The 24,935-nt window shown below is 39.5% G+C and overlaps 1 protein-coding gene across 1 annotated transcript in view; it reads right to left on the bottom strand.

The window, feature by feature from the left end:
- Positions 1–2,975: 2,975 nt before the first annotated feature.
- LRRC36 (leucine rich repeat containing 36) overlaps positions 2,976–24,935 on the bottom strand; it is a 45,440-nt gene continuing 23,480 nt past the window's right edge. Inside the window, exons 6-14 of the mRNA XM_055306429.1 lie at positions 19,790–19,917; positions 18,535–18,580; positions 14,377–14,817; positions 12,362–12,651; positions 9,785–9,950; positions 8,664–8,809; positions 7,748–7,871; positions 4,721–4,835; positions 2,976–3,243 (exon numbers count right to left, since the gene is read on the bottom strand). Of these exons, the coding sequence (XP_055162404.1) occupies positions 3,018–3,243; positions 4,721–4,835; positions 7,748–7,871; positions 8,664–8,809; positions 9,785–9,950; positions 12,362–12,651; positions 14,377–14,817; positions 18,535–18,580; positions 19,790–19,917 (1,682 nt within the window). The 3' untranslated portion in view covers positions 2,976–3,017. The remainder of the gene's footprint in view (positions 3,244–4,720; positions 4,836–7,747; positions 7,872–8,663; positions 8,810–9,784; positions 9,951–12,361; positions 12,652–14,376; positions 14,818–18,534; positions 18,581–19,789; positions 19,918–24,935) is intronic.

Genomic DNA, 24,935 nt, shown 5'->3' with positions numbered 1-24,935 from the left:
CATATGTTCAACATCCCAGGTTGAGAGGAGGTAGGGGAAATCTCTGGTCCCTGAGGACTCCTGGAAGTTTCCAGATCAACCTTTTTTCTTCTCTGAGGCTCTAGGTGTTAGGCCATAGCTATTCCCAAGTCCAAGGCTTTGGGGCCAACTCTCCTTCCTTCCTAACAAACAGGCTGGATGGGACTTAGGCCTGCCCAGGACAGGGCAACTCCCCAGGGTGATAGAAAAGGCTTAACAGATACACACAAATACTTTTTTTTCTGACCTGGATAAAATTGGCAAATCAGTACCCTTGCTAGCAAAGCCAGGTAGGCAAGGAAGAAAGGTTAGGTTTTGTGGGATGGAGCTATTAAAACTCTCTATATAGGGGTAGCCCGGGTCGCTCAGTGGTTTAGCGCCGCCTTCAACCCGGGGTGTGATCCTGGGGACCCAGGATCGAGTCCCACGTCGGGCTCCCTGCATGGAGCCTGCTTCTCCCTCTGCCTGTGTCTCTGCCTCTCTTTCTCTGCCTCTCATGAATAAATAAAATCTTAAAAAAAAAAAAACCCAAAACAAAAAAAAAACTCTATATATTAAACTGGCAGGAAGACTACACCTGTTAGATTACCCCTGCTCTTTCTTTTGGACACAGAACTTCCTGAGAATCCAGTTTCCATCCCAATTCTGTTTCCTTTTTGTCCCAACAGTGCCAGGCATAGGGTTGAGGAATCCCTCTCCACTTACTTTCTACTTGCCACCAGAGCCTTCCCCATTCTATGTTGAGCCTGCTTAGCCCCACAGGGCAACAACTCTGGCCCTTTCTTTGACACCACCAACCCCTGCCCCTGCCCTCTGGACCAAGGGCCACGAAGGGGAATTAAGAAACACAGCTGACTTCCCCAGAAGGGGAGAGCAGCCCTAGAGAGGTGCCTGGCCTGGGGCAGGGCCAGCCACTTTCAGTGACAATAGAAAATAGGATGGAAGGTGACTTAAGTCTGCTTTTCCTTAGAGGTACCCAAACTAGTTCTGGGTCTAGCATTATTAGATGTTCATAGGGCAAGGGAGGGAGGGCTGGGGTTGAGAAAGAAGTTCATTATTTTTCCCTCAATGGTTTGCCCCCTAAGTTGGCCTGTGTACTGTGCTAGGACCTTGAAATATGACAACTTAGGGCTATGAGGCTACTGGCTAAGGCTACCCTACCTGTGCAAAGCTTACACTCTTTGAAGGCCTCTTAATGGGGCCAAGGCAGGCCTAGAAAAGTCAGGAGGGGGGCTGTTTCTACTATTTTCACAGAGCTCACTTGAGCTCCTACAGAGCCATGCAGCTCAAAGAAACTTAGGGCTCCTCTGTACATGCTTCTTTTGGGAACCCACATAAAATTCAGAGGTCTGTGGATTTTATTTATAACTTAGAAATGTGTGATCTTGGTTGTGATCTTCTTGTCTCATTATTTTGGCTATAGCTCTCCTTCCCTGCAGAGTACCTGGGTCAGGGGAGCAAATAAGTGTGTAATCTTTCCACCTGTCTCTTTCTCTGACAAGACCGACAAGACCCTGGAGATGAAGAGAAGCACAACATGGAGTTAGATTGACAGTCCTTCGCCCCCTACATGCTCTCCGGCAACATTAGCTGCCTGGGCTACTCTAAAGCAGAAACATACTTAGAGCCATTTTCATGATCTTTCCCATTGATTTTTTAAATGCTCAACCAGTCAGGATTCAAATAAAAATTATGCCTTAATTCTGAAATACAGGGTACTCATGTGTAAAATGAGCTCAAAGCTAACATTCGGAAGTTTCATCTCTGGTCTGGATCACACTAGTCTTTTCTCATATTTCTTCCTCCTCTTTGGTTCTCCCCTAACTCCACATGGTCCTCAACCCGTTCCTCTTACAGAGAAAGCTTCTCAAACACAAATATCACTCCTTTGCCCTCTCAATCTAAAATCTTCAAGGAATGGTGTGATCTAGCTCCTATCATCTCCTCGGTCCTCAGTTCCCTGAATGGACCATGTTCCTTCCCATTGCCTCTGCCCTTGGCCCTATGCTTTGCCTGGTGACCTCCTATTCATTCTTCAGGTCTCAGTTGAAAAGTCCTTTAGGGGTGCCTGGCTTTCTCAGTTGGAAAGGCATGTGACTCTTGATCTTGGGGTCAAGAGCTTGAGCCCCACATTGGGTACAGATTCCTTAACATAAATAAAAATTAAAATTAAAAAAAAAAAAGAAAGATAATTTCTTCAGCAGACTTTTCCTGACACCACACCTCGCAGGCTAGGATAGGTCCTCTGGTTGTATATTCTTCTACCATTATGACCCCATGACCCTCTAGGGGCTCCAGACTCTTCTACTCTGCATTCTTGGCCTGGGAGACTTCACACACCCCCTCTGTTACCATTTTAATTCTGGAAACTTCCACTAAAAAGTCCTCATTGGTGCCTTCTCCAATTCCCCAGAATGGAAACTCCTTTCTTTGCCTCTCTTTCTCCCTGTCTTTTTCTCCAGAGCATCTTTGGGCTTGTATTTAAACTTGTTAGGTACCAATATCAATATTTGAGCTCTATCACATGAGTTTTGCTTTTCTCTTCAACTCAATTGTTGGCTGCTCCTAAACTGACACCAGACAGTGTCACCTTTTTACTATGGTGGAAGGAAACTCAAAACATGTTTGATGAGCCAATCAGTATAAGGTCTCTAAAATTTTTCTAACACAAAACACACCTGGCCACTGATGTTCTTTTTAAACCTTCTACTGCATAGTTTCAAGTTTCAAAAATCAAAAAATGTCTGATTTTTTTCTCTTCAACATTTTCAGCCAAGTGTTTCTATGTGATATGCCTAGAATTACATGCATTATTTCTGTGAGCAGGAAGAAAGAATGACTAGACAGGAGGAGATAAAAAGAGAAATAAAAAGGACCAATACAATGTAATCAGCTTAAGATTTTTTTCTTAATCTTATAGGTGAATACCACCATACTAGTGGCAATGACACCGAGAACCCCTGGGGCCAAGAGGGAAGCTGCAGAGAAGGTGCTCAGTGCTAGCTCCATAAACTAGGCTCTGGAACAGAGTCTGAGACACTCTGTATTAGATACTGACCCGTGTCATGTGCTACTGGTGAGGAGGAAGTCAGTGTGCTTTTCCCAAAGGGTGATGATCTCCCCGAATGATGACTCTTCTCAGGAGGCAAGAGTGCTTTCCCAGAATAACCTTTTTGCTCTTTATTCAGCTGCTGCAGCAAATACTCATTAGTTACCACCAGGGATCTGAGGCACAGGCAAAAAAAGATAGTCACGAAATCATAAAAGCAAAGTAGATGCTATTCAGACCTGAAATGTTTACTAAAGACAAATGTTAAATGAAGTAACATCTTTAAATAGAAAGAACTGACCGATTTATGAGTGGGTTATTTTAAAAGCAGGCTGACAGTTTCTTTCTTCATTACATTTCTGTTTGATAATGTTCCAGACTGACTGTAGCAGTAACATAGTTCACATTTTATATGATTGTTCTATTCTTTCCAAAGCACTTTCATGATGAGGTAAGTAGAAGTACTGGAAGACTGGCATCTGACCAAGCCTCCAATTTCTATCCCCAAATCTTAACCTCTACTTCATCTAATTTATCCTGCCTCTGCAATTAACTAATGGTGCTAGTCAGGACTGTATTCTTGGACTCTGTATTACCATATAATATTAAAAGCTATCAGAGGCTAGCCAAAACAAAACAAAACGAAACAAAACGAAACAAAACAAAACAAAACAAAAAACACATGGTTTGACAACACAAAGAATTATTTCAAGTTACTTTAAAATACAGCAATTTGTATATCACTTAAAGAGATATACCTAATGTTCTTCAAATGTGGTCTCCAAATCAGCAACAACAGCATCACCTGGAAACTTATTAGAAGGGTAAATTCTCTGTCCGCATCAGGCCTGAGTCGAAATTCTGGGGAGTGGGGGCCCAGCAATCTGCATTTCAGTAAGTTTTTCAGGTGATTCTGATAACCCATTTTTGAGGAGGATGACTTTATACCACTCCCTCTGCTTTTGTGTTTGAAATAATTATAACGAAAAGTCTACAATGGATCTGAGTCTAATTCTCTGAAAATGGAGCTATCCTAATTCACTAGCTATTCAGGAAGTAAAGTTTAGGGATCAAGGTTTGGGGATGGAGTTCTTTAAACCACTGAAAGCCACAGTGAAGGTGTTTTGCAAATCAAAATGTCAAGAGCTTCTGTAAATGTACCAATACAATAGTCTTGGGGCCCCTTCTGATTTGTCTAGCTGGCATCCTGAGGGATGAATTATGTTCTTTGAAGAGGCTGATGCTGTTAAACTCCTCTGAAAAGAACAAATACATTGGACTTTCTTTCATTCCCCCTAAGTGCTTAATGTGTCTTCTGAGATCATTAGGAGGCAGGCATTTTCCAGAAGAGCCAGAGAGATGATTTTAGGGGCATGTAGTGATCAAGTAAAGCTAGCTGACTCAAACAAGGGTCCTGTTGGATCCAGTGAGAAACTACTTATTGAGGTGTTGCAACCCACCAACACCAGCAAAGACATTTAGTCCCTCCTGTGTCCTGGAACACAGAAGGTTTACACATGGATACACCCAGATACATGAGGTTTATACACAAAATGAATGTGAAAAATATATAGATATTATCAAATAAGACAAAGCATATAAAAGAAAGTAAGTATCTGCTTCCAGAATCCAGCTAGATGGACTCTCTCCTACCTCTGACTTTCATGGAGAAGGGCCACTGTCTCTTCCAGCTTTTTCAGCTGGGCAAGCTCCTGATTCAGGCAAGCCACTTGCATGTTCAGCTGTTGGTTTTTGCGCAGAAGATCGTCTACAAAGGGTACAGTAGCCAGGTGTGAACAGGGTTCCAAGTCACTATCTCTGAGCACAGTTTAAGTAGTCAGGTGGCCATCTTAAAGAATTGGGCACCCCACTGCCCCCACCTCCACACTGTATTCACCAGTCCTTCCCTTAGAGACAGCAAATATGGGGCTTAGCAACAGAGAGATCTGAATGAAAATTCAACCATTTACTATTTCACATTAGTTTATTTTTCTGAGTTTCACTAGAGCTAATAACCTTGCCCCACCACGGTTATGAGGATATAATCTTCATTTAGCATAATCAACTTATATTAGGTCTCTCTGTATTCTCTATTTTACTTTGTGAATGGCTGTCCTTCACTATAGAATCAGTGAAAACATCTAGAATTGTGTCAGGCACATAGTAATAACTCAGTGAGTGCTTGCAGAAACTGAATTTGTAGTCAAGACGCTCATAGTGTCTAGCTCCCCAAATATATTACCAATGACTGCAATAATGAAGTAGATAAAAGCACAGGAACTCTGGTCCTAAGTCAGTCAGTCTTCTAGAACAGTACTTCTTAAACTTTAATATGCTTATAAATCACCTGGGGATTTTGTTAAAAACAGATTGATTCAGTAGGTTTGAGGGGAAGCCCAATATTCTACATGTCTAACAAGCTCCCAGGTGATGCTATCATTTCTAATCTATGGATCACTCTTTGAGTAGCAAGGTTATAGAATATGGAAAACAGAGCTGCAACAGCTGTATCAGCACTAAGCCAAAATACACTATTGTACCTAATGGCTGATTGAAAGTTGACATGTAGTGAACAAACATCTATTTTCAGAGTAGGTAAGTGGAGATGCCTTGATTATTCAGGCTTGTGAGAATCAGATAGTGAGGAGTTCCAATTCTGGAAATTCAGTGCTGACTTCTAAATCAAATTCCTTATATAAATCCAAATGCTCATGATGTTTGCTTAGCGATGCTGAGCTAAATGTTTAAAGCTCAGGATAGATTTTATCTAAAATACTGGCCTAATTATGTTAATAATAAAGTAGTACAAATCAAAATGTCAATGGGATACTATTTTCACATCACAATAGAAAAAAAAAGTAAAAATACAAAAAAAAACAGTGTAGACAAGGATGGAGTGAAAAGGGCATTTAAATTTACTCACTGCTGGGACGTCTGGGTGGCTCAGCGGTTGGGCGTCTGCCTTCAGCTCAGGTCATGATCCCAGAGTTCCCAGATTGAGTCCCACATCGGGCTCCCTGTGGGGAGCCTGCTTCTCCCTGTGTGTGTGTGTCTGCCTCTCTTTGTGTCTCTCATGAATAAATAAATAAATAAGAATCTTAAAAAAAAAAAAACCTCAAATATATTCACTGCTGATGTGAGTATAAATGTTAAAAACCTGGGCAGCCCTGGTGGCGCAGCGGTTTAGCGCCGCCTGCAGCCCAGGGTGTGATCCTGGAGACGCGGGATTGAGTCCCACATTGGGCTCCCTGCATGGAGCCTGCTTCTCCGTCTGCCGGTGTCTCTGCCTCTGTGTGTCTCTGCCTCTGACTCTCTCTCTCTCTGTGTCTCCATGAATTTAAAAAAAATAAATAAATAAAAATAAAAAATAAAAAAACCTTGCTTGGGAGTATTTTGACAATATGCAATAAAAACCTCAAAAATGTCCACATCTTTTGAGCCACTAAATTCTACATCTAGGAATGTCTCCTAGGAAAATAATCTAAAATTTATGTGCATAAGCAGGTGCATTATTCATGATAATGAATATTAAGACTCTCAGCTCCATTCAAAGGGAAGAGACAATTTCAGAAAAGCATTTCTATTTAGGGTCTTCACTCAAGCATTTCATTTCAAATTTTCTGAATATTTGTAAATTTTTAAAAATTATTCATATGATATTATAGGAAATGCCTTTACCATTAAATTAATAATATTAGGGTATTAAAATCAGATTGCTGATTGCCTAGGGTAGAAAGTAGGGGAAACTCACTGCACAAGGATCTGAGAAATGTTCAGTATTTTAACTGAGATGGAATTAGAAGAGTGTATATATTTGTCAAAACTCATCTAATTTAAAATGTATGCATTTTGTTATTTATTTTTAAAACATCAAGCCATAAATTTTATTTTTTAAAAGATTTTATTTATTTGAGAGAGAGAGAGAGAAAAGCGGGGAGAGAAGCAGAGGGAGAGGGACAAGCAGACTCTACACGGAGGGCAGAGCCTGATGCAAAGCTGGATCCCATAACCCAAAGACTATGACCTGAGCCAAAAAAAAAAAAAGAATCAGATGCTTAACCGACTAAGCCGTCCAGGCACTGCTAAAAGATTTTATTTTTAAGTAATCTCTAAACCTAACATGGGGCTGGGAGTCACAATCCTGAGATCAAGGGCAGCATGCTCCACAGACTGAGCCAGCCAGGTGTCCCTCTCAAATTTTAAGTTAAAAATATATGTATAGGGATATGGTGAAAGAAAATATACCAAAAATAATAATGGCAGTATTACAGGATAATGGGATTATATTTTCCTTATATTTCCCCAACTATCTATAAACAATATGATCTTTTTTAAATTTTAAGTAATCTTTACACCAAACGTGGGGCTCAAACTCACAACCCCAAGCTCAAGAGGCACACCTTTACTGACTGAGCCAGCTGGTGCCCACAGAACAAGATCTTCTGCAATAAACAGAAAGTGTCAGTCTCAAAAATAATGACAATAATAACATCTGTACCTGCTTTACACTGACAAAGAGCTTCAAACAGTAACTCAAGACATTTATATTACAACTCTCTGAGGCAAGATGATTATTTCCATATAGGAAGCCATGTGACCTCTAGATAATGAAGCTTATTAAATGGGTCATCTATAAACAGTTGTTTTGGGACATCCCACATGTTGCTTTCCTGAACTCACCATAAGTGTGTGACTGGTGCCCACTCACCACCAAGGTGGCAGCACCTTCCTCCAACTGTTGGATTTTTTCTGACAAAATGAGGTTTTCTTCTAGCACTCTGACCAGTTTTTGCTTCAAGCTTTCCTTTAGATGAAATGAGAAAACAAAATACAGGTATATTAAGAATTTGAGTGGAGTGCTTTTAGTGTCTGTGAAAGACACTTTCCTCTGTTTAGTGATAAAACGAGTGGAGGTCAGCATCTAACTTTCTCATTAGAATTTTAATTCATTGGTAAACATAGCACAAGTGCAGCAAACAAACATCACATGGAGATGCAATCTTTCCTGTGAGTTATCCACTACTCTTGAAGAACAAGTACTTCTTTTGACAGGTGGTACGCAACTCTGAGTCACCTATCCGAAGTTTCTAGAAGCTCAAGTTGGTGTGTGAAAATCCTCTTAGGTTAAGAAAAGAGGGGAAAAGCCTAAGGATAGGAGTCCCTTCTTCCTTTTCTAAACTCAGCACCCTAATGCTCTAGGAATGGCCTCTGGTTCAGGGCTCTCTGTTCCATCAGAAGGGAGGAAAGCCAATCCCAGAGACATTGACCTCCTCTCATTAGAATTAAACCATAACCTTCCAAAATATGAACCTAAGTATTTTCATTCTAAGGTCATTTTTTCTTTCTCCAAGTCTTTCTTTAGAATTTTTGGAATACGGGAAATATTAGGGTGTCATCCTTGCAGAACCTCCAAGTTGTCCTTATGCTGGCAAGTTTTGTGTTCCTAGTTTGCCCTGACTGACTTCTTTGTATTTTGGTTCCCAAACATCTAGGTTCATGGTGATGATGATCTTTATGGCACAAAGCTGTTCTAGTTTTGCTGCTCTATCCTTTTCTAATAAAGAAAGTTTAGGAAAGGAAGATGAGAGAGGCATACCATGTCATTGGGTACCACATGCCCAGCCTCCTTCAATTCCATCTCTCTTCTCCGGAACGTCTTTGACATGTCTTCAGGATGTGAGTGACACCACTGCTGGGAAGGAGCAGGAACTACCAAAGTCAGAAGCAAATCTCGGGCAGGACCTGCCAAAAATTCAGGTAGGGCACACGAGCCAATCTTAAAAGCTAAAGCACAGAATTCCTAGTCAAAAACTACCAGCTCTGTAGGACAAATACAGTTATCTAATACCCCCTTTTTTACAAAAATTTACTAAGTGGCTGTAAGAGGTATTTCATAATGGATAAGAAATTCTATCCCATCCCCTCTATGGAGAAATGACAGTAGACCTTCATGAGTAGTCCCTCAATAGCCCTGTGCTATTCTCTAGTCACTGATGAGTGGCTCCTGAGAATAATTTCCTAAAAAATGAGAGACAAGAGTCAATGTGGGAAGGAAAGTAACTACGCTAAGACTTTTTCTCCTATGTATCCCTTTAGAAATTCAAATTAAACAAAATTAAGCCCAAGCAATGTTAAAGTTTCTAGTTTTTCCTAAACATTTACCACCACCATTATCTCCTTGAACTTTTTTCCATTAAACAAATAATACTGTGGGGGCAACACGTACAGAACATTCTTTCCTCCAAATTCCTAAAAAAGAAGCCCTAAGAAGAGTCCAAATAATTTATTCATTCATTCAAGTTTTTCAAATTATAACATTTCAACAGGCATCTTAGAATTCTGATGATCAAACCCAATTTTTATTGTATTTATTATTGGCACTGTCCCAAGGGTCATAAAATCCTTCTGTAATCATTACCACCACCATGCTCTATTTTACATACCTCATCACTCTACGTATTACTTAAAGACAACCAAAAAAAGTCATTAAAGAGACAAAACAATTGGTATGGGAGGGAAGGATGTTGATAAAACAGGGAAGAAGATTATGAGAAAAATGCAGATTTGTCGATTACTGTGCCACTGAAAGATTTTGTTAAGTGATCATGGGAACAATTTTTTCCCTACAAGTTAAAGGGGTTGAGTGGCTTTTATAGGAACACAGACTGGAAGCAAGGTCTGAGCCCTTCTCCAGGAGCGGAGAATGCATTCACTTACCGAGAAACTTCTTGTTAAGGAGGAGAGAGCCAGAGCCATTCCAGTGCTTATCCACAAGCTCCAAGAGCTGTCTGAGGACAGTGGCCACATGGGAGGTTCTGGCAGAAATCGGGGGACTGTGATTTCCTGGCAAACCATGCAAACTGCCCAGGTCACTAGAGAGAGGCTCAAGAAAAAAAAAACAAACAAACGAAACACCAACCATTTGTCATTCTAACACAATATGGTAAGACTCTGGACATTTAAAGTGTTAACATTAAAAAAAAAAAAAAGGCAGCTTCATCATTCAGTTTGGATTTGAATATTAAGTCTAAGCAAATGTAATAGTATATTCAAAGATAATTTCAAATAGTATACTAATTTTTTGTAGAGATTAAAAAAACATTAAATTAAGTTATATAGTATAAAAAGATTAAACTTGCAGAACATTTTAAAAACATATTACTGGGCAACCTGAGTGCCTCAGCGGTTTAGTGCCGCCTTCAGCCCAGGGCCTGATCCTGGAGACCTGGGATGGAGTCCTACACCTCACGCTCCCTGCATGGAGCCTGCTTCTCCCTCGGCCTGTGTCTCTGCCTCTCTTCCTCTCTGTGTCTCTCATGAATAAATAAATAAAATCTTAAAAAAATATTATAGATCATAAAATGGGGAGTATTTTTTTTAATTTTTAAAGTTTATTTAAGTCATCAATGAACATGATACTCAAAACTCATTCATGACCCTAAGATCAACAGGGCTCTACCAACTGAGCCAGCCAGCCTCCCAAAAATGGGGAGTATTTTATCTTATTTCATTTTATTTTAAAAGATTTATTTATTTTAGAGAGAGAGAGAGAGAGAGCATGAGGGGAGGGGCAGAGGGAGAAAAAGAGAATCTCAAGTAGACTGCACTGAGCATGGAACTTGATGTAGGGCTTGATCCCATGACCTAAGACAAAATCAAGAAGCAGATGCTTAACTGACTTTGCCACTCAGGCCCCCCTGGTGAGTATTTCAAAAATTTTAACTCATAAGCTTATATTTAATATGTTAATATATATTATATTTGTATACATTTATTTATATATTTATATATTATGTATAATATATACACTTATAAATATGTATTCAATTACAATATTAAATATAAGTGTTATAGAACTTTTTAAAGATTTTATTTACTTATTTGAGAGACAGAGAACATGGGCAGAGGGCAGGGTCAGAGGGAGAGGGAGAAGCAGACTCCCCACTGAGCAGGAGCCAGACATGTAACTCAATCCCAGGACCCCAGGATCATGACCTGACCTAAAGGTAGACGCTTAACTGACCGAGCCACCCAAGTGCCCCTATAACATTTTATTTTATTTTATTTTTAAAAATTTATTTATTTATTCATGAGAGACAGATGGGGGGAGGGAGAGAGGGAGAGGGGGAGAGAGGGAGGGAGAGAGAATGGCAGAGACACAAGCAGAGAGAGAAGCAGGCTCCATGCAGGAAGGCTGATGTGGGACTGGATCCCTGGTTCTCAGGATAATGCCCTGGACTAAAGGTGGCCCTAAACCGCCACCCAGGCTGCTCCCCCATAACATTTTATTTTTTAAAGATTTTATTTATTTATTCATGAGACACACACACACACACACAGAGAGAGAGAGAGAGAGAGAGAGAGAGGCAGAGATGCAGGCAGAGGGAGAAGCAGGCTCCATGCGGGGAGCCCAATGCGGGACTCGATCCTGGGTCTCTAGAATCACACCCTGGGCCAAAGGCAGCACTAAACCGTTGAGCCAACTGGGCTTGCCCTCCCCCCCCCATAACATTTTAAATGTTATAGGTTAAATGTTATTGTTGGACACAGTACTTTTTTTTTTCAAAGTTTCTTTTTTTTTTTTAAGATTTTATTTATTCATGAGAGACACACAGAGAGAGAGAAGCAGAGACACAGGCAGAGGGAGAAACAGGCTTCACGCAGGGAGCCCGATGTGGGACTTGATCCGGGGTCTGCAGGATCACGCCCTGGGGTGAAGGTGGCGCTAAACCACTAAGCCACCCGGGCTGCCTTGTTGGACCCAATACTAAAGTTACTTTTTATTTAGAAAGAATCTTATATAGAAAGATGTATAGGTAGACCTGTCCATTAAAATTCACAATTATTTTTTATTCATTTATATATATATGTTCATTCATGACTGACTGAATTAAAAAAAAAACTGAATAATTTTAAGATTATAAACATCAACGCTACAGAGTTCACTCTTCAGCCAATCCACAGCCCCTGGCAACTTCTGCATTTCCTGCTGTGGTAAACTTTGTCTGCCACTTCTTATTATCAACATATGTCCCCACAATATTTACGCTCTGGAAGTAGATTAGGGAATGTTCTCAATGTGACAGAAATGAGAAAATGCAGCAGAAAGGGAAAGTCTTTCCCAAGGGCAGAAGAGTCACAGGCTTTGGCCTGGACATATTAATCACTGGCCTCTAAAAATCCCTTTGAATTTGTAGTACCCTTGGTCAGAATCACTGCCATCCCCAACAAAACCCCATTGTGGTCTTGGATCTGATGTGTTTTTTGCACAAGCACAAACAAACCAGTACTTGCCTCGCTCCCTGTAGCATCTCTGAAACCAATCTTTGGATTCAGGGCAGCAAGTATATTGTCCTTCCGTTTGAATCCTCTCCTCGATGGACTTAATGATCTCTTGGTCAAACTCTCTCTATGTTCTGAGGTCCCAGTAGGCAACAGCAGTGTCCGTAGAGAGTCTCCCAGGGCAGGGTTGTTTGGGAAAGAACCATGTGCTGGTGTCAAATCACTGACACTGGTAGATAATTGTTGCTCTGCATTGACCAGCAGAGCAGGGTCACTGTTGAAATGGGTTGTGGCATACAGATCTGTGAAGGAAACAGGCTGGGAGATGACCCTGCCTTTCAACTCTCTCATGTCTCACTACCGACCTTACCCCACCTAGTCATAAAAACCTCTTCTTACTATACACCCTCAATTCTCTGGATCCTTTCCCTTCCCCCACTCCACCTGACAAAACCATAACTGACTAAATCCAACTGTCTACGGACTCCAAGCCTGCATGAGAGCAGTAGGAAGTGGCTGGAGAACATGCATCTTTTCTGTCTTTACTTTAAACTCATGGCCACTATCTTAATTGGGCCCTGTATTGCCCAGTTATAACTAATACACTAGTCAATTTACTGTTTTGTTCTCTGAGATGACCATTTGACATCTCTCTTCTCTTCAAACTTCCAACACCTGCTCCTTCTCATTCTCAGGTGCTGATCACTCTATTTTTCTAAGAAAAACAGATGCAATCAAAGAAAACATCTACACAATCCTGCCACCAAATCTACCAACTCACCTGTATTTGTATTTATAAATTCTCTGCCTTCCTTTTTTAATAAAAGATGAACTATCTGTGCTTCTAAGGCCAACTTCTCCACTGGTGGACTGGATTCTAACCTCTTGACTACCCAAGGATTTTTTTTTTCTTGTGATTGTCCCTTTTCTCTCCTACATCATTGGTGCTAGATCCCTCTACTGGATCATTTCCATCACAATTTCCTTGATCCCATCACCTCTCCATCTAAAGTTCTCTTTCTCTACTTCCCTTCACTGCAAACCTCCTTGAAAGATTGTATATATTCTATAACTCTATTGCTTCTTCTCAATTCTTTCTTGAACTTACCTCAATATGTCTTTTATTAACCATGCATCTCTTAAAGCTACTTGCTAATGCACTGCCAAATACTATATATCATCAGAGAAGCTTTCCCTGATCATTCTAAAACACCACTTCCTCATTATTCTCTATATCCTTACATTATTTTTCTTCACAGTACTTATCATAACTTGACATATATTTATATGCTAACTTGTTTATCATGTCTTACCCCTTTATTTTTTTAAAGATTTTATTTATTTATTCATGAGAGACACACACACACAGAGAGAGAGAGATTGAGAGAGGCAGAGACATAGGCAGAGGGAGAAGCAGGCTCCATGCAGGGAGCCCGATATGGGACTCGATCCCAGGACCCCAGGTTCATGCCCTGGGCCCAAGGCAGGCGCTAAACTGCTGAGCCACCCAGAGATCCCCTGTCTTACCCCTTTAGAATGGATGAAAATTGGGAATTTTTTATTGTGTAAAAGATAAATGGAACTTTATTTTTGTTTGTTACTTTATCTGCAGAGCAGCATCTGGCAGATAGTAGGTATCCAATAAATTCTGTTGAATAAATTAATAAATAACTGAAGCATAGTCTCTATCATTTACATAGAAACTAGTTTTTTTGGAAAAAATTACTCAGAATAGAAGTGACTGTGATCAGAGAAGACTAGATGCTACTAGAAATATGTCCTGGCATGCTAGTTAGCTACAACAGCATATAGTTATGAAGCTCACATTTCCACAAATTTTCTTCAATATATCTATCATGTTAAACTCATGTCCTGAAGATTTGTGGAGGTTTCATTGGCTACTGATGCCCCAAAATAAAATTTAAGAATCACTAATGCAATTTAAGAAATGTTAATTCCAAAATTTCCAGTTATACCTCTATCTTCATGACTAGAAAAAGGCCTATAAACTGACAGGAAGCTATTACCTGAACTAAGCTTCAAAAGCCTTCCAGTGCTGGAGTCAGGATTTGACAGAGAAGTCAGTAAGTCTCCACAGGAATGGGATGTGGTGGCCTTCGTGTCATTTGAAGGCTTTATGCTATATTCTCTGTAATTCTTGCTTCTCTGAGGCCTTTTACCAAGACTTCCGTGCAGGCATAGATTTTGAGAATAATGACTATCATAATTTTCTAGACCAACATCTGAAGGTAACTGATAGGGATGGATCTGGCTAGAATCACCCACATCCAGACGTTTACCCAATGAGACATCATGGGTAAGCTGATAAGTATCGGGTTTTAGTATCAAGTCCTTTTCTGGAGAAGAACCTGAAGACTTATTGTCCAAAAAAGACAGTCGGTACCCTTCTCTAGTCATCTTCTCTGGGGATCGGACTGTGGACTGACGAGGAGAGTAGCGTCTGAATTCTAACCACCACCGAGGGAAAAAGAAAACACAAAATACAATGAGAATTCTTGGCTCAGTTAGGGTACCTCAGTTCACTGGGCATACCACTGTCTACCAGGAAAAGTTCTCAGGAAGAGATGGTTTATAATTTTGATAAACAGTAGCATAAAATGATAAAAGGACTTTTACATGGAACAGTAAAACATATTGGACACTATGTAAACAAAGAATCTCTAACATTCTGGAGATAAATTTCATGTCAACATAATCCCCTAGGAATTTCCTCCTAAAACTGTAGTAGCAGGGTTTTCTAGATGTTGTTTTCATATAGAAATTTTGGTGTACTCCATATGACAGTAGTTGTGATGTTATGTCTTCAGTCCATAGACAATAGTTGGCAGGTCAATAATTTCATAGACTCCTCACAATAAAGCTAGGCCCACCCCTTCTCCCAAACTCTACTAGAGGCTCTAAGTTCAAACACTGGAAACGGATATCCTAAGCCAATTAAATGGCAGGGAATCCAAAATCTATGATAATCCCTAATGAGCTATAAAGCATTTCTTTCCAACAGCTATTTGTCATCTCTAAAGAGTGTCAGAGTGGAGTAAGTAGAAATTTTAGTCTTAGTGCTCTTTGGAATTTTCAGAGTTTCACATGCTTAAAGGTCTTCCTTAGAAAGCAAAAAATACTATACCTGACTTAGTCACTTTACCTTAAAAAAAGTAGAATCAGGCACTTTTTATCTCTATAGACCTATAGAATATCAACATTTTACCCAGGGCCAGCCTATACAATGGAGAAAATGATGCAGAACAACTTTTTTATGTAACAAAAAGAATTTAATAACAGATGCTGAAATTAGGTAATTCAGACTGTGTCTCCTATTGAAGACATTAAAAAAGTGGGATGACACAAGTTCTTAAAAGCATCAAAGAACTTGTTAGCTAGTAAGGAATTTCTAGGCCAAAATCTAGGAAACAGCAAGGACTCACATAGGTAAGTCTAGCAGTGAAAGTCACTTTTACTCTTAGGAATTTTGGGGTAATAGGGACAGAAGTTCAAGTTTAGCAACTATGCAAAGTGAGGACTATAAAAAACCATCCCTATCCCCACCCCTCCACATACACTTTAAGATGGAATCCCCGAGCAGAATGCAACCTTCAGAGTAAAGGTAAACTGGAAATAAGCCAGCCGTTGTATGGACTGGTAATCCAGGTTTGCATCATCTGAATGGATCTGGGGAATCCTAAACTTTGAGCTTAAAGTGATCCCAGAATGACAGTGTCCCAGGTACCTGGTAGAAACAAATGAAAATATGATCTGGAAAAAATTATTTTATGTAAGACTTTAAATAATTCCTATAAGTAGTTTTTCAAATACATAGCAAGTAGCTAAAGCAAAGGAACAAAAAAGGAAATGAGACAACATAAATAAGTATGAGTAGAAAAAAATTAGACAATAAATTTCAGATATTGGAATTAACAGATACAGCCTATGCAACATCTACATTTACTATGTTTATTTTATTTATTTATTTATTTTTAAAAGATTTTATTTATTTATTCATAGAGACACAAAGAGAGAGGCAGAGACACAGGCAGAGGGAGGAGAAGCAGGCTCCATGCAGGGAGCCTGATGCAGGACTCGATCCCAGGTCTCCAGGATCACACCCCGGGCTGCAGGCGGCGCTAAACCACTGCGCCACCAGGGTTGCCCCATTTACTATGTTTAAAGAAATATAAAACAAGCTGGAAACTTTTTGTTTATTAAAATTGACTCAGAAGACTTAAAAAAAAATAAAACTTATAGAACTGAGAAATAAGACTAGTGAAATTAAGAATTCAGCAGACAAGCTTAACAACAGATTAGACACAGCTGAAGAAAATGTTAGTGAACTGAAACATGGGTCAGAAGGAATTATCCAGAATGCAGAACAGACCCCCAAAAAAGAAATATGAAAAATATAAAAGAATAAGAGACAAAGAGAAAGAAGACAAAGTAAAAATCTCTACCATATTTTTATTTAATCAAGAGTCCCAGAAGGACAGAGAGGAAGAATGGGACACAAATAATATTTGAAGTACTTCCCAGAATTAATGAGACACAATTTAAAGATTTCAGTGTAATAAATGCCAAGCAGGATAAATAAAAAGAAATCCACATATCATACTGAAACTGAAGAAAACCAAAGACAACTGGAAAATCTTAAAAGCAGTCAGAATAAAAAATAAAGATTATCTTTGCAGGAGTAACAGACATCCAGCTGACTTCTCAAAAGCAAAAACAATAGAATACAGTGGAATACCTTCAGTGTTCTTTTTTTTTTTTTAAGATTTTATTTATTTATTCATGAGAGAGAGAGAAGGAGAGAGAGGAACAGACACAGGCAGAGGGAGAAGCAGGCTCCATGCAGGGAGCCCGATGTGGGACTCGATCCCGGGTCTCCAGGATCAGGCCCTGGACTGACGGCAGTGCTCAACCGCTGAGCCACCCAGGCTGCCCTACCTTCAGTGTTCTAAAGGAAATAACTGCCAACCTAGAAATTTATACCTGGCCAAAATACTCTTTAAAAATAATGGTGGGGGGATCCCTGGGTGGCTCAGCAGTTTAGCACCTGCCTTTGGCCCAGGGCGCAGTCCTGGAGTCCCGGGATCGAGTCCCACGTCGGGCTCCGGCATGGGGCCTGCTTCTCCCTCCTCCTGTGTCTCTGCCTCTCTCTCTCTATGACTATCATAAATCAATCAATCAATCAATCTTTAAAAAAAAAAAGAGTAACGGTGGGTGGAATAGAGACATTTTCACACAAACAAAAACTGAAAGAATTCAACAGAGCAAACCCATACTAAATGAAATTCTAAAAGACACAGTATAAGCTAGATAAAAATGATCTTGGAAGGGAAATCTAGGATAAAAAAAGAAATGAACAAAGTGGTAAATACTTTGTTTAATAAGGATAATTTTTAAAAATATTTTATTTATTTATTCATGAGACACACACACACACAGAGAGAGAGAGAGAGAGAGGCAGAGATACAGGCAGAGGGAGAAGCAGGCTCATGCAGGGAGCCCGACGCGGGACTCGATCCCCAGTCCCCAGGATCACGCCCTGGGCCGAAGGCGGCGCCAAACCACTGAGCCACCTGGGCTGCCCAATAAAGATAAATAGATGAACACTGTACAAAAACAATTTCATGTAGGTTTAAAAATATAGAGAATTAAAATCAATAATAATAATAATAATAATAATAATAATAATAATATATAAATTGGGAGAGACTAAAAGGAGTAAAGTACTTTAAGGTCTTAAAATTTTCTAAGAGGAGAGTTAAAGTATTGATTAATTTTTAATTATATAAGTTAAGAGCACATATTGTAGTTTGGGGAATAATAATAAAAGTATTGAAATGGCGTATAACTTATAAATAAACCAGTAGAGAGAAAAAATGGATGAATAAAAACATAATAAATTCAAAAGACGGCAAGAAAGGTAAGAAAAAGAAACAAGGAGTAGCCAGCCGGTACAAAAAGTCAAGAACAAATGAAGTCAGAATATCCATTCTTCAACCAGAAAGGCCTCACAGATCACCAAGCATCCAGGGCAGCCCCCAACTAAAGCAGAAAGAGTTCGTTGACTATGTAGAGCCCCAGGGCTGAGACATCTTCTCCCAAATCTCATCGCATCTAGGTTTCTCTAATTAATGTGGAGAAAAATACTCCCTGAACAAAATATTTACCATCTTCCTGGTGACTGTCACTTGGGATCTCCCTTCTTGCCACTTCCTGCAACAAAAAAAAGTTTGAACGTTTAGGAAAAGAGAGTTACTAGACATCCAGACGTGACCTTACTAGACATTTCCTTTAAAACAAATACTAAGATAGTTTAAAATGGTAATTGAGCTAGTTTCTAAGTTACCTAAAGAGAATCTTCAAAAACAAAGGAACCAACTAAATGCTAATCTGTCTTTTTATAAGTTGAAGGTATTACAAACTCAAACTGAAAAAACCCATACTTTTTACTAGTACAATGTTGATTATCCAAATGTGGATTAATCAAAGCTCTCGCTTCTTTTTTCCCTTCTTTTGGCTATTTTAAGCAATTTCATTGCTCATAATTTATCAAAGAAAATGTATACAAAAGGAGAAGTTAAAGCAGTCAATTCTGTTTCCTACATCATATTCACTCATACAAATGAGTCTTATATAATGGTTGTATCCCCCTCCCACCAATTTTTTTCACCAAAAATTTAGTCTTAATTTTTGCCTCATTTTACACAATCCCTACCTCCCCACAACTTCTATGCCATCTTTACCCCTTAACTTTTCTCCTTTTATGTTCCAATGGAGAGGCAGCTTTGGGAAAGCCACCCTTGAGATGTTAAGATTCAGTAATTAAAAGTAAGAGGTAGGGGCGCTTGGGTGGCTCAGTTGGTTGAGCATCTGGCTCTTGGTTTTGGCTTAGGTCATATCGGGTCCTGCATGGAGCTCCATGCTCCGCAGGGAGTCTGCTTCCCCTCACTCTCTTCTCCCATTCATTCTCTCTCTTTCTCTCTTAAATAATGATAGATAGATAGATAGATAGATAGATAGATAGATAGATATTTTAAAGAAAAAGTCAGAGGTAGAAAATGTAAGAAGTCATGTAACAAGGGATGGAGACATTTGGTAGAGAGAAGAAATTTTAAAACCAGCCAAAACCTCTAACTGTTGTATTCCTGTTTGAGAGCCAAAACATGTGGCATAAAATGTGCTAAAGTTGTATGTATAAATATGCTACTTTCAATAATGGGATAGTAGGGGAGAGGGAAAAGGGAGATTACAATTAATGGAGAAGATCCTCTGCATCCTGTCTGTTCTTCTTTCCTTTTAAAGGGTCTAAAATGTGTTCATCAAACAAGTCCTCCTAGATCTCATAAATAATTGAAAGTCCAATGAATTGTTAGTAGTAATCATTGACTAGTCAACAGGTCAACAGGAAAGTGAATACATTACCTGTGTTCCCAGTGGGAAAGTGTCTAATTTCTGATCTGGTATAGCATTGTCCTGGGTTGCTGAAGTACTTGTTAGGGAATCCTTTATTTCCCGGTTAGGGAAGGGAATAAAAAGTCCTTTGTTTGAGTCTGTGTTAAAAGAAAAGGCACACAATGAAGCACTGACCAGACTTCCACAGCATCATGTCTATGGAAAGATACTGGAAGGGAAGTCACAAGATTGAAAGCTAGTTCTGGTGCTACCAGTTGGAAACTCAGGCAAACTGCTTAATCTCTCTGATTTTTTCCGTTATAAAACAGTGATGATAAGACCTAAACTGCCTATCTCTTAGGGTTGAGGTAAGGTTAAAACAAGGTAATTGGAAGTGCCTGGCTGGCTTAGTCAGTGGAGCGTGCAACTCTTGATCTTGGGGTTGTAATTTCAAGCCTCACACTGGGTAGAGATTACTTAAAAATAAAATCTTTAAAACAAACAGATAATCAAAACTATATCCTTGTCCTGGCCATCCTAGAAACTATTATCAAAAAGAGCCAGTTAGGATTTTTATTAGATTGGAACACTTGTACAGAAGTTTTTGTACATTATTTTTTAAGATTTATTTATTTGAGAAAGAGAGAGAGAGCCCGTGTGACTAGGGGGAGGGATAAAGGGAGGGAGAATCTCAAGCAGACTCTGCACTGAGCTTAGAGCCCAACATGGGACTCCATCTCAGGAACTTGAGGTCATGACCTGAGCTGAAACCAAGAGTCAGTTGCTCAACTGACTGAGCTGCCCAGGCACCCAGTACATTCTTGATCAATTCTTGATCAACTTGTTAATCATAGAGTTCCGGGATCTGGAGTCTTGGGGGAAACTTGGATGAAAATAAGAGTTTCCTGTTTAGGAAAGTTTTTTCCCCTAACAGGATTATGCAAGAATTAAGATAGTTTCAAAAACCTGGGCCTTAGTCAAACAATGTGCTCTTCTGCTAGTTCTCATCTGTAGGCTCTGGCAACAGAAAGCTCCTGTAAGCCAGGGAAACTGAGAATATGCAGTGAATAAAGCCAGCTTTTTGAAAATCCAGCTCCTCATTCCTTTTGGGGTTCTAAAATGCTTCCTATTTCTGAGTTGCCTTCTGGGACTGGAATTTCTTATTACTTCAATATAAAATGCTCTTCTACCATTGTACTTGACACTACTTTTAAGCTCTCAAAGTTTATGTTCTCTGGCCCCTATTGCACTAGTAACACAGAAGAGAACAAAACAAAGCAAAGTAAAGCAGAAATTACTGGTCTTACCCTGATTCTTAGTAGAATATGAGAATGGTAAGTAAGCTGCAATTTTGGGTACAGGCCTTCTCTTACCTTAATCCTACAGAACAATACTTAGACTTCCCAGATGTCCAAGACCCTGCTCCATCTTGGTTTTCCTTCTACTGTACTTATATTCTTTTGGAGATTCACAGGTTCTTTCAAATTCCCCAATGTCCATATTCTTTGCTGAATGCTATCATACCTTCTCTTTATCACCTAAATCTGGATGACCCAAAATCTAAATCTTAAGTCTGATCTCTCTTTTGATGTCCACACCTAAGTTTCTTGAACTGCCTCCAAGGAGTGCCCCTGTCCTAGACAAGAAAAACATCAGTATTTTCTAAACCGAACTCATTATCTTCACATCCAGGCCTACTTCTACTAAGGCTCCCCACCTTCCACTCAAAACTACATCTCAGCACTGGCATTACTATTCAACCAATCCCTCAAGACAGAAACAAGTTCTTTGACTCTTACTCATCTCAAACTTCAATCAATTACCAAGGGCTATAGAATCATTTTTTTGGAGAGGGGGGAGGAATCTTTAACTTTATTCATATACCATACAATTAACCCTTTTACTGTGTACAATTCAGTGGTTTTCAGTACATTCACAAAGTTGTCAACCATCACCACCATCTATTTTATCTGAAAAGAAACTCAATTAGCTGTCACTTTCAATTCTCTCTTCCCTGCCAGCACCTGGCAACCATCAATATACTTTCTTTTTTTTTAATTTTTATTTATTTATTATAGTCACACAGAGAGAGAGAGAGAGGCAGAGACATAGGCAGAGGGAGAAGCAGGCTCCATGCACTGGGAGCCCAACGTGGGATTCGATCACGGGTCTCCAGGATCACGCCCTGGGCCAAAGGCAGGCGCTAAACCACTGCGCCACCCAGGGATCCCTCAATATACTTTCTGTATGGATTTTCCTATTCCGAGCATTTCATATAAATGGAATAATATGATATTTGGCTTTTTGTGTCTAGCTCCTATCACTTAGCATGATGTTTTCAAGATATATATTGAAGATGTATCAGTACTTCATTCTTTTCTTATGGCTGAGTAATGTGCCTTATATAGATATACCATATTTTGTTTATCCATTCATCAACTGATAGACTTTTGGGCTATTGTAAATAATGCTTTCATTCCTGTACAAGGGTGATTGTGATGAATTTTTCTTTGTTATTTTATTTTTTAAAATATTTTAAGTAATCTCTATACCCAATGTGTGGCTTGAATTTACAATCCTGAGACCAAGAGTCACATGTTCTACCCAATGAGCCAGCCAGATGCCTGCCCCCCTTTGCTATTTTAAAATAAGATACCAATTAGATCTACGTATTTTAGGTGTAATTCTATTAAAAGGTAAAACGAATTGGCTAAAAAGAGTTATGACCCCCTTCAACTCAGAGTTTATATGTGCTATATGCATGTAAATCATCTTTTGTTCTCCAGTAATCTGACATTCTACTCAACATAAACCTTCTATCCAAACCACCTGATTACTCAACTCTCTATGACCTGCTATACTCATTGACCCTTTCACACAGATATTCAAACCAATCTCACTAACCTCCCAGGCTATCCCAGGGCTCCCCTGTCTTTAACAGTTAAGGACTTTGTTTCCACATCTGCCACAAAACCTTTTCACATATGCTTTTAGCACAGTCCGAGCTTCTATAACATGTGCCCATCTACATCAGTGTTTCTCAAACTCATTATTCTCACAAATTCTGAGAATATGAATCCAGTTTGAGTGATTTCAACTTAAGAAGCTCAGTATATAAAAAGATATTTTAAAAAGCAGATTGTATTGGGTGACAGTTTGGCAGTTTCTTACAAAATTAAACACTTGGTATTTGCCTGAAGGAGTTGAAAACGTATGTCTACACACACTGCACATGGATGTTTATAGCAGCTTTTTTCAAAATTGCCAAAACTTAGAAGCAACCAAGATATCCTTCAGTAGGTGAATGGATAAATAAACTGTGGTACACCCAGACAACAGAATATTATTCAGCACTAGAAAGAAAGGAGCTATCAAGTCATGAAAAGACATAAAGGAATCTTAAAGGGATATTACTAAGTAAAGAAGACAATCTAAAAGGCTACATACTTAATAATTCCAACTATACACCATCTTGGAAAAAGTAAAACTATGGAGACAGGGGAGGATGGCAGAGTAAGAAGCATCCTGTATCTGTCTTCCACCTAGGCAATTATATCCGCAGAATCTGTCTAATGTAACTATTTTGGAATTCTGGAGTCTATTGAATGGCTCGCATTTCCCGGGGAGGGGGGGGGAAGACCTGGAAGCTAAATTGAAGTTAACTTTAGTCAATTTCAGCTCTTGGCAGTAGCAGTAGCAGCTACACATGTCCCACCCCTCACGCAAAAGAATGAAGGGAGACCCTTACCTAGTCATCCCTTCTCCCCTCTAGCCCCTGGAAACCACTGATATATTTACTAACTCCATAGATTTGGGTTTTTTTTCCTCAATTATTTTTATTGTGGCAAAATACACATGACACAAAATTTATTAACTTAACCATTTTAAGTGTACAGTTCAGCAGTATTAAATGCATTCATAATGTTGTGCAACCATCATCACCATCATCTCTGGAACTCTTTTCATCTTATAAAACTGACACTATATCCATTAAATGCTAATGCCTTACTTCCTCCTCCCTGCAGCCGCTGGCAACCACCATTCTATTTTCTGTCTCTATGGTATTGACTGCTTTAAGTACCTCGTATACCTGGAATCATTCAGTGTTTATCTTTTTGTGACTGGCTAATTTTGCTTAGCATAATATCCTTAAGTTTCACTAATGTAGCATATGTCAGAATTCTCTTCTTTTTTTTAAGTTTTTTTAAATTTATTTATGATAGTCACACAGAGAGAGAGAGAGAGAGAGAGAGAGGCAGAGACACAGGCAGAGGGAGAAGCAGGCTCCATGCACCGCGAGCCCTACGTGGGATTCGATCCCGGGTCCCCAGGATTGCGCCCTGGGCCAAAGGCAGGTGCCAAACCACTGAGCCACCCAGGGATCCCTTCTTTTTTTTAAAATATATTTTATTTATTTATTCGAGAAACAGATAGGCAGAGACACAGGCAGAGGGAGAAGCAGGCAGAGGGAGAAGCAGGCTCCATGCAGGAAGCCTGACATGGGACTCGATCCCTGGTCTCCAGGATCACACCCTGGGCTGAAGGTGGCGCTAAACCGCTGAGCCACCCCAGCTGCCCTCTTCTTTTTAAATAGTGAATAATATTCCATTGTTTGTATATATCGCACATTCCTTATCCATTAATCTGTTCATGGACATTTGGATTGCTTCCATGTTTTAGCTACTGTGAATAATGCTGCTATGAACATAGGTATACAAACACCTCTTTAAGACCCTGCTTTCACTTCTTTGAGGATAGGCCCAAGTGGAATTACTGCTTTACAGGGTAATTTTATTTTTAATTTTTTCAGAAACTGCCATACTCTTGTCCATAATATCTGTACCATTTTATATTCTCAGCAAACAGTGGGACCAGTAGTTCCAATTTTTCCACATCCTTGCCAACATGTGTTATTTTCTGTTTTTTTTAATAGTAGCCATGCTAATAGGTATCATTGTAAATGACTGGTTGGAAAGCACTGTTTGGAACAACTGAGCTAGTGGGAATTGTTCTCCAAAAAGCTTTCTCCTAGCCTGTAGCACAACCATTTGAACATGGCATAACCACTTTAGTCATATTGGATTACCAACAGTGCTTATAGGCAACACTCCCAGGGGTCTAGCACAAACATAATTTTCAGTGGAAAGCAAAGCTCTTTAACGTTTCAAAGTAGCAA

This window comes from Nyctereutes procyonoides, unplaced genomic scaffold (genome assembly GCF_905146905.1).
Source record: "Nyctereutes procyonoides isolate TBG_1078 unplaced genomic scaffold, NYPRO_anot_genome, whole genome shotgun sequence".
Lineage (NCBI taxonomy): Eukaryota > Metazoa > Chordata > Mammalia > Carnivora > Canidae > Nyctereutes > Nyctereutes procyonoides.
This window is presented reverse-complemented; position numbering and strand designations above follow the sequence as displayed.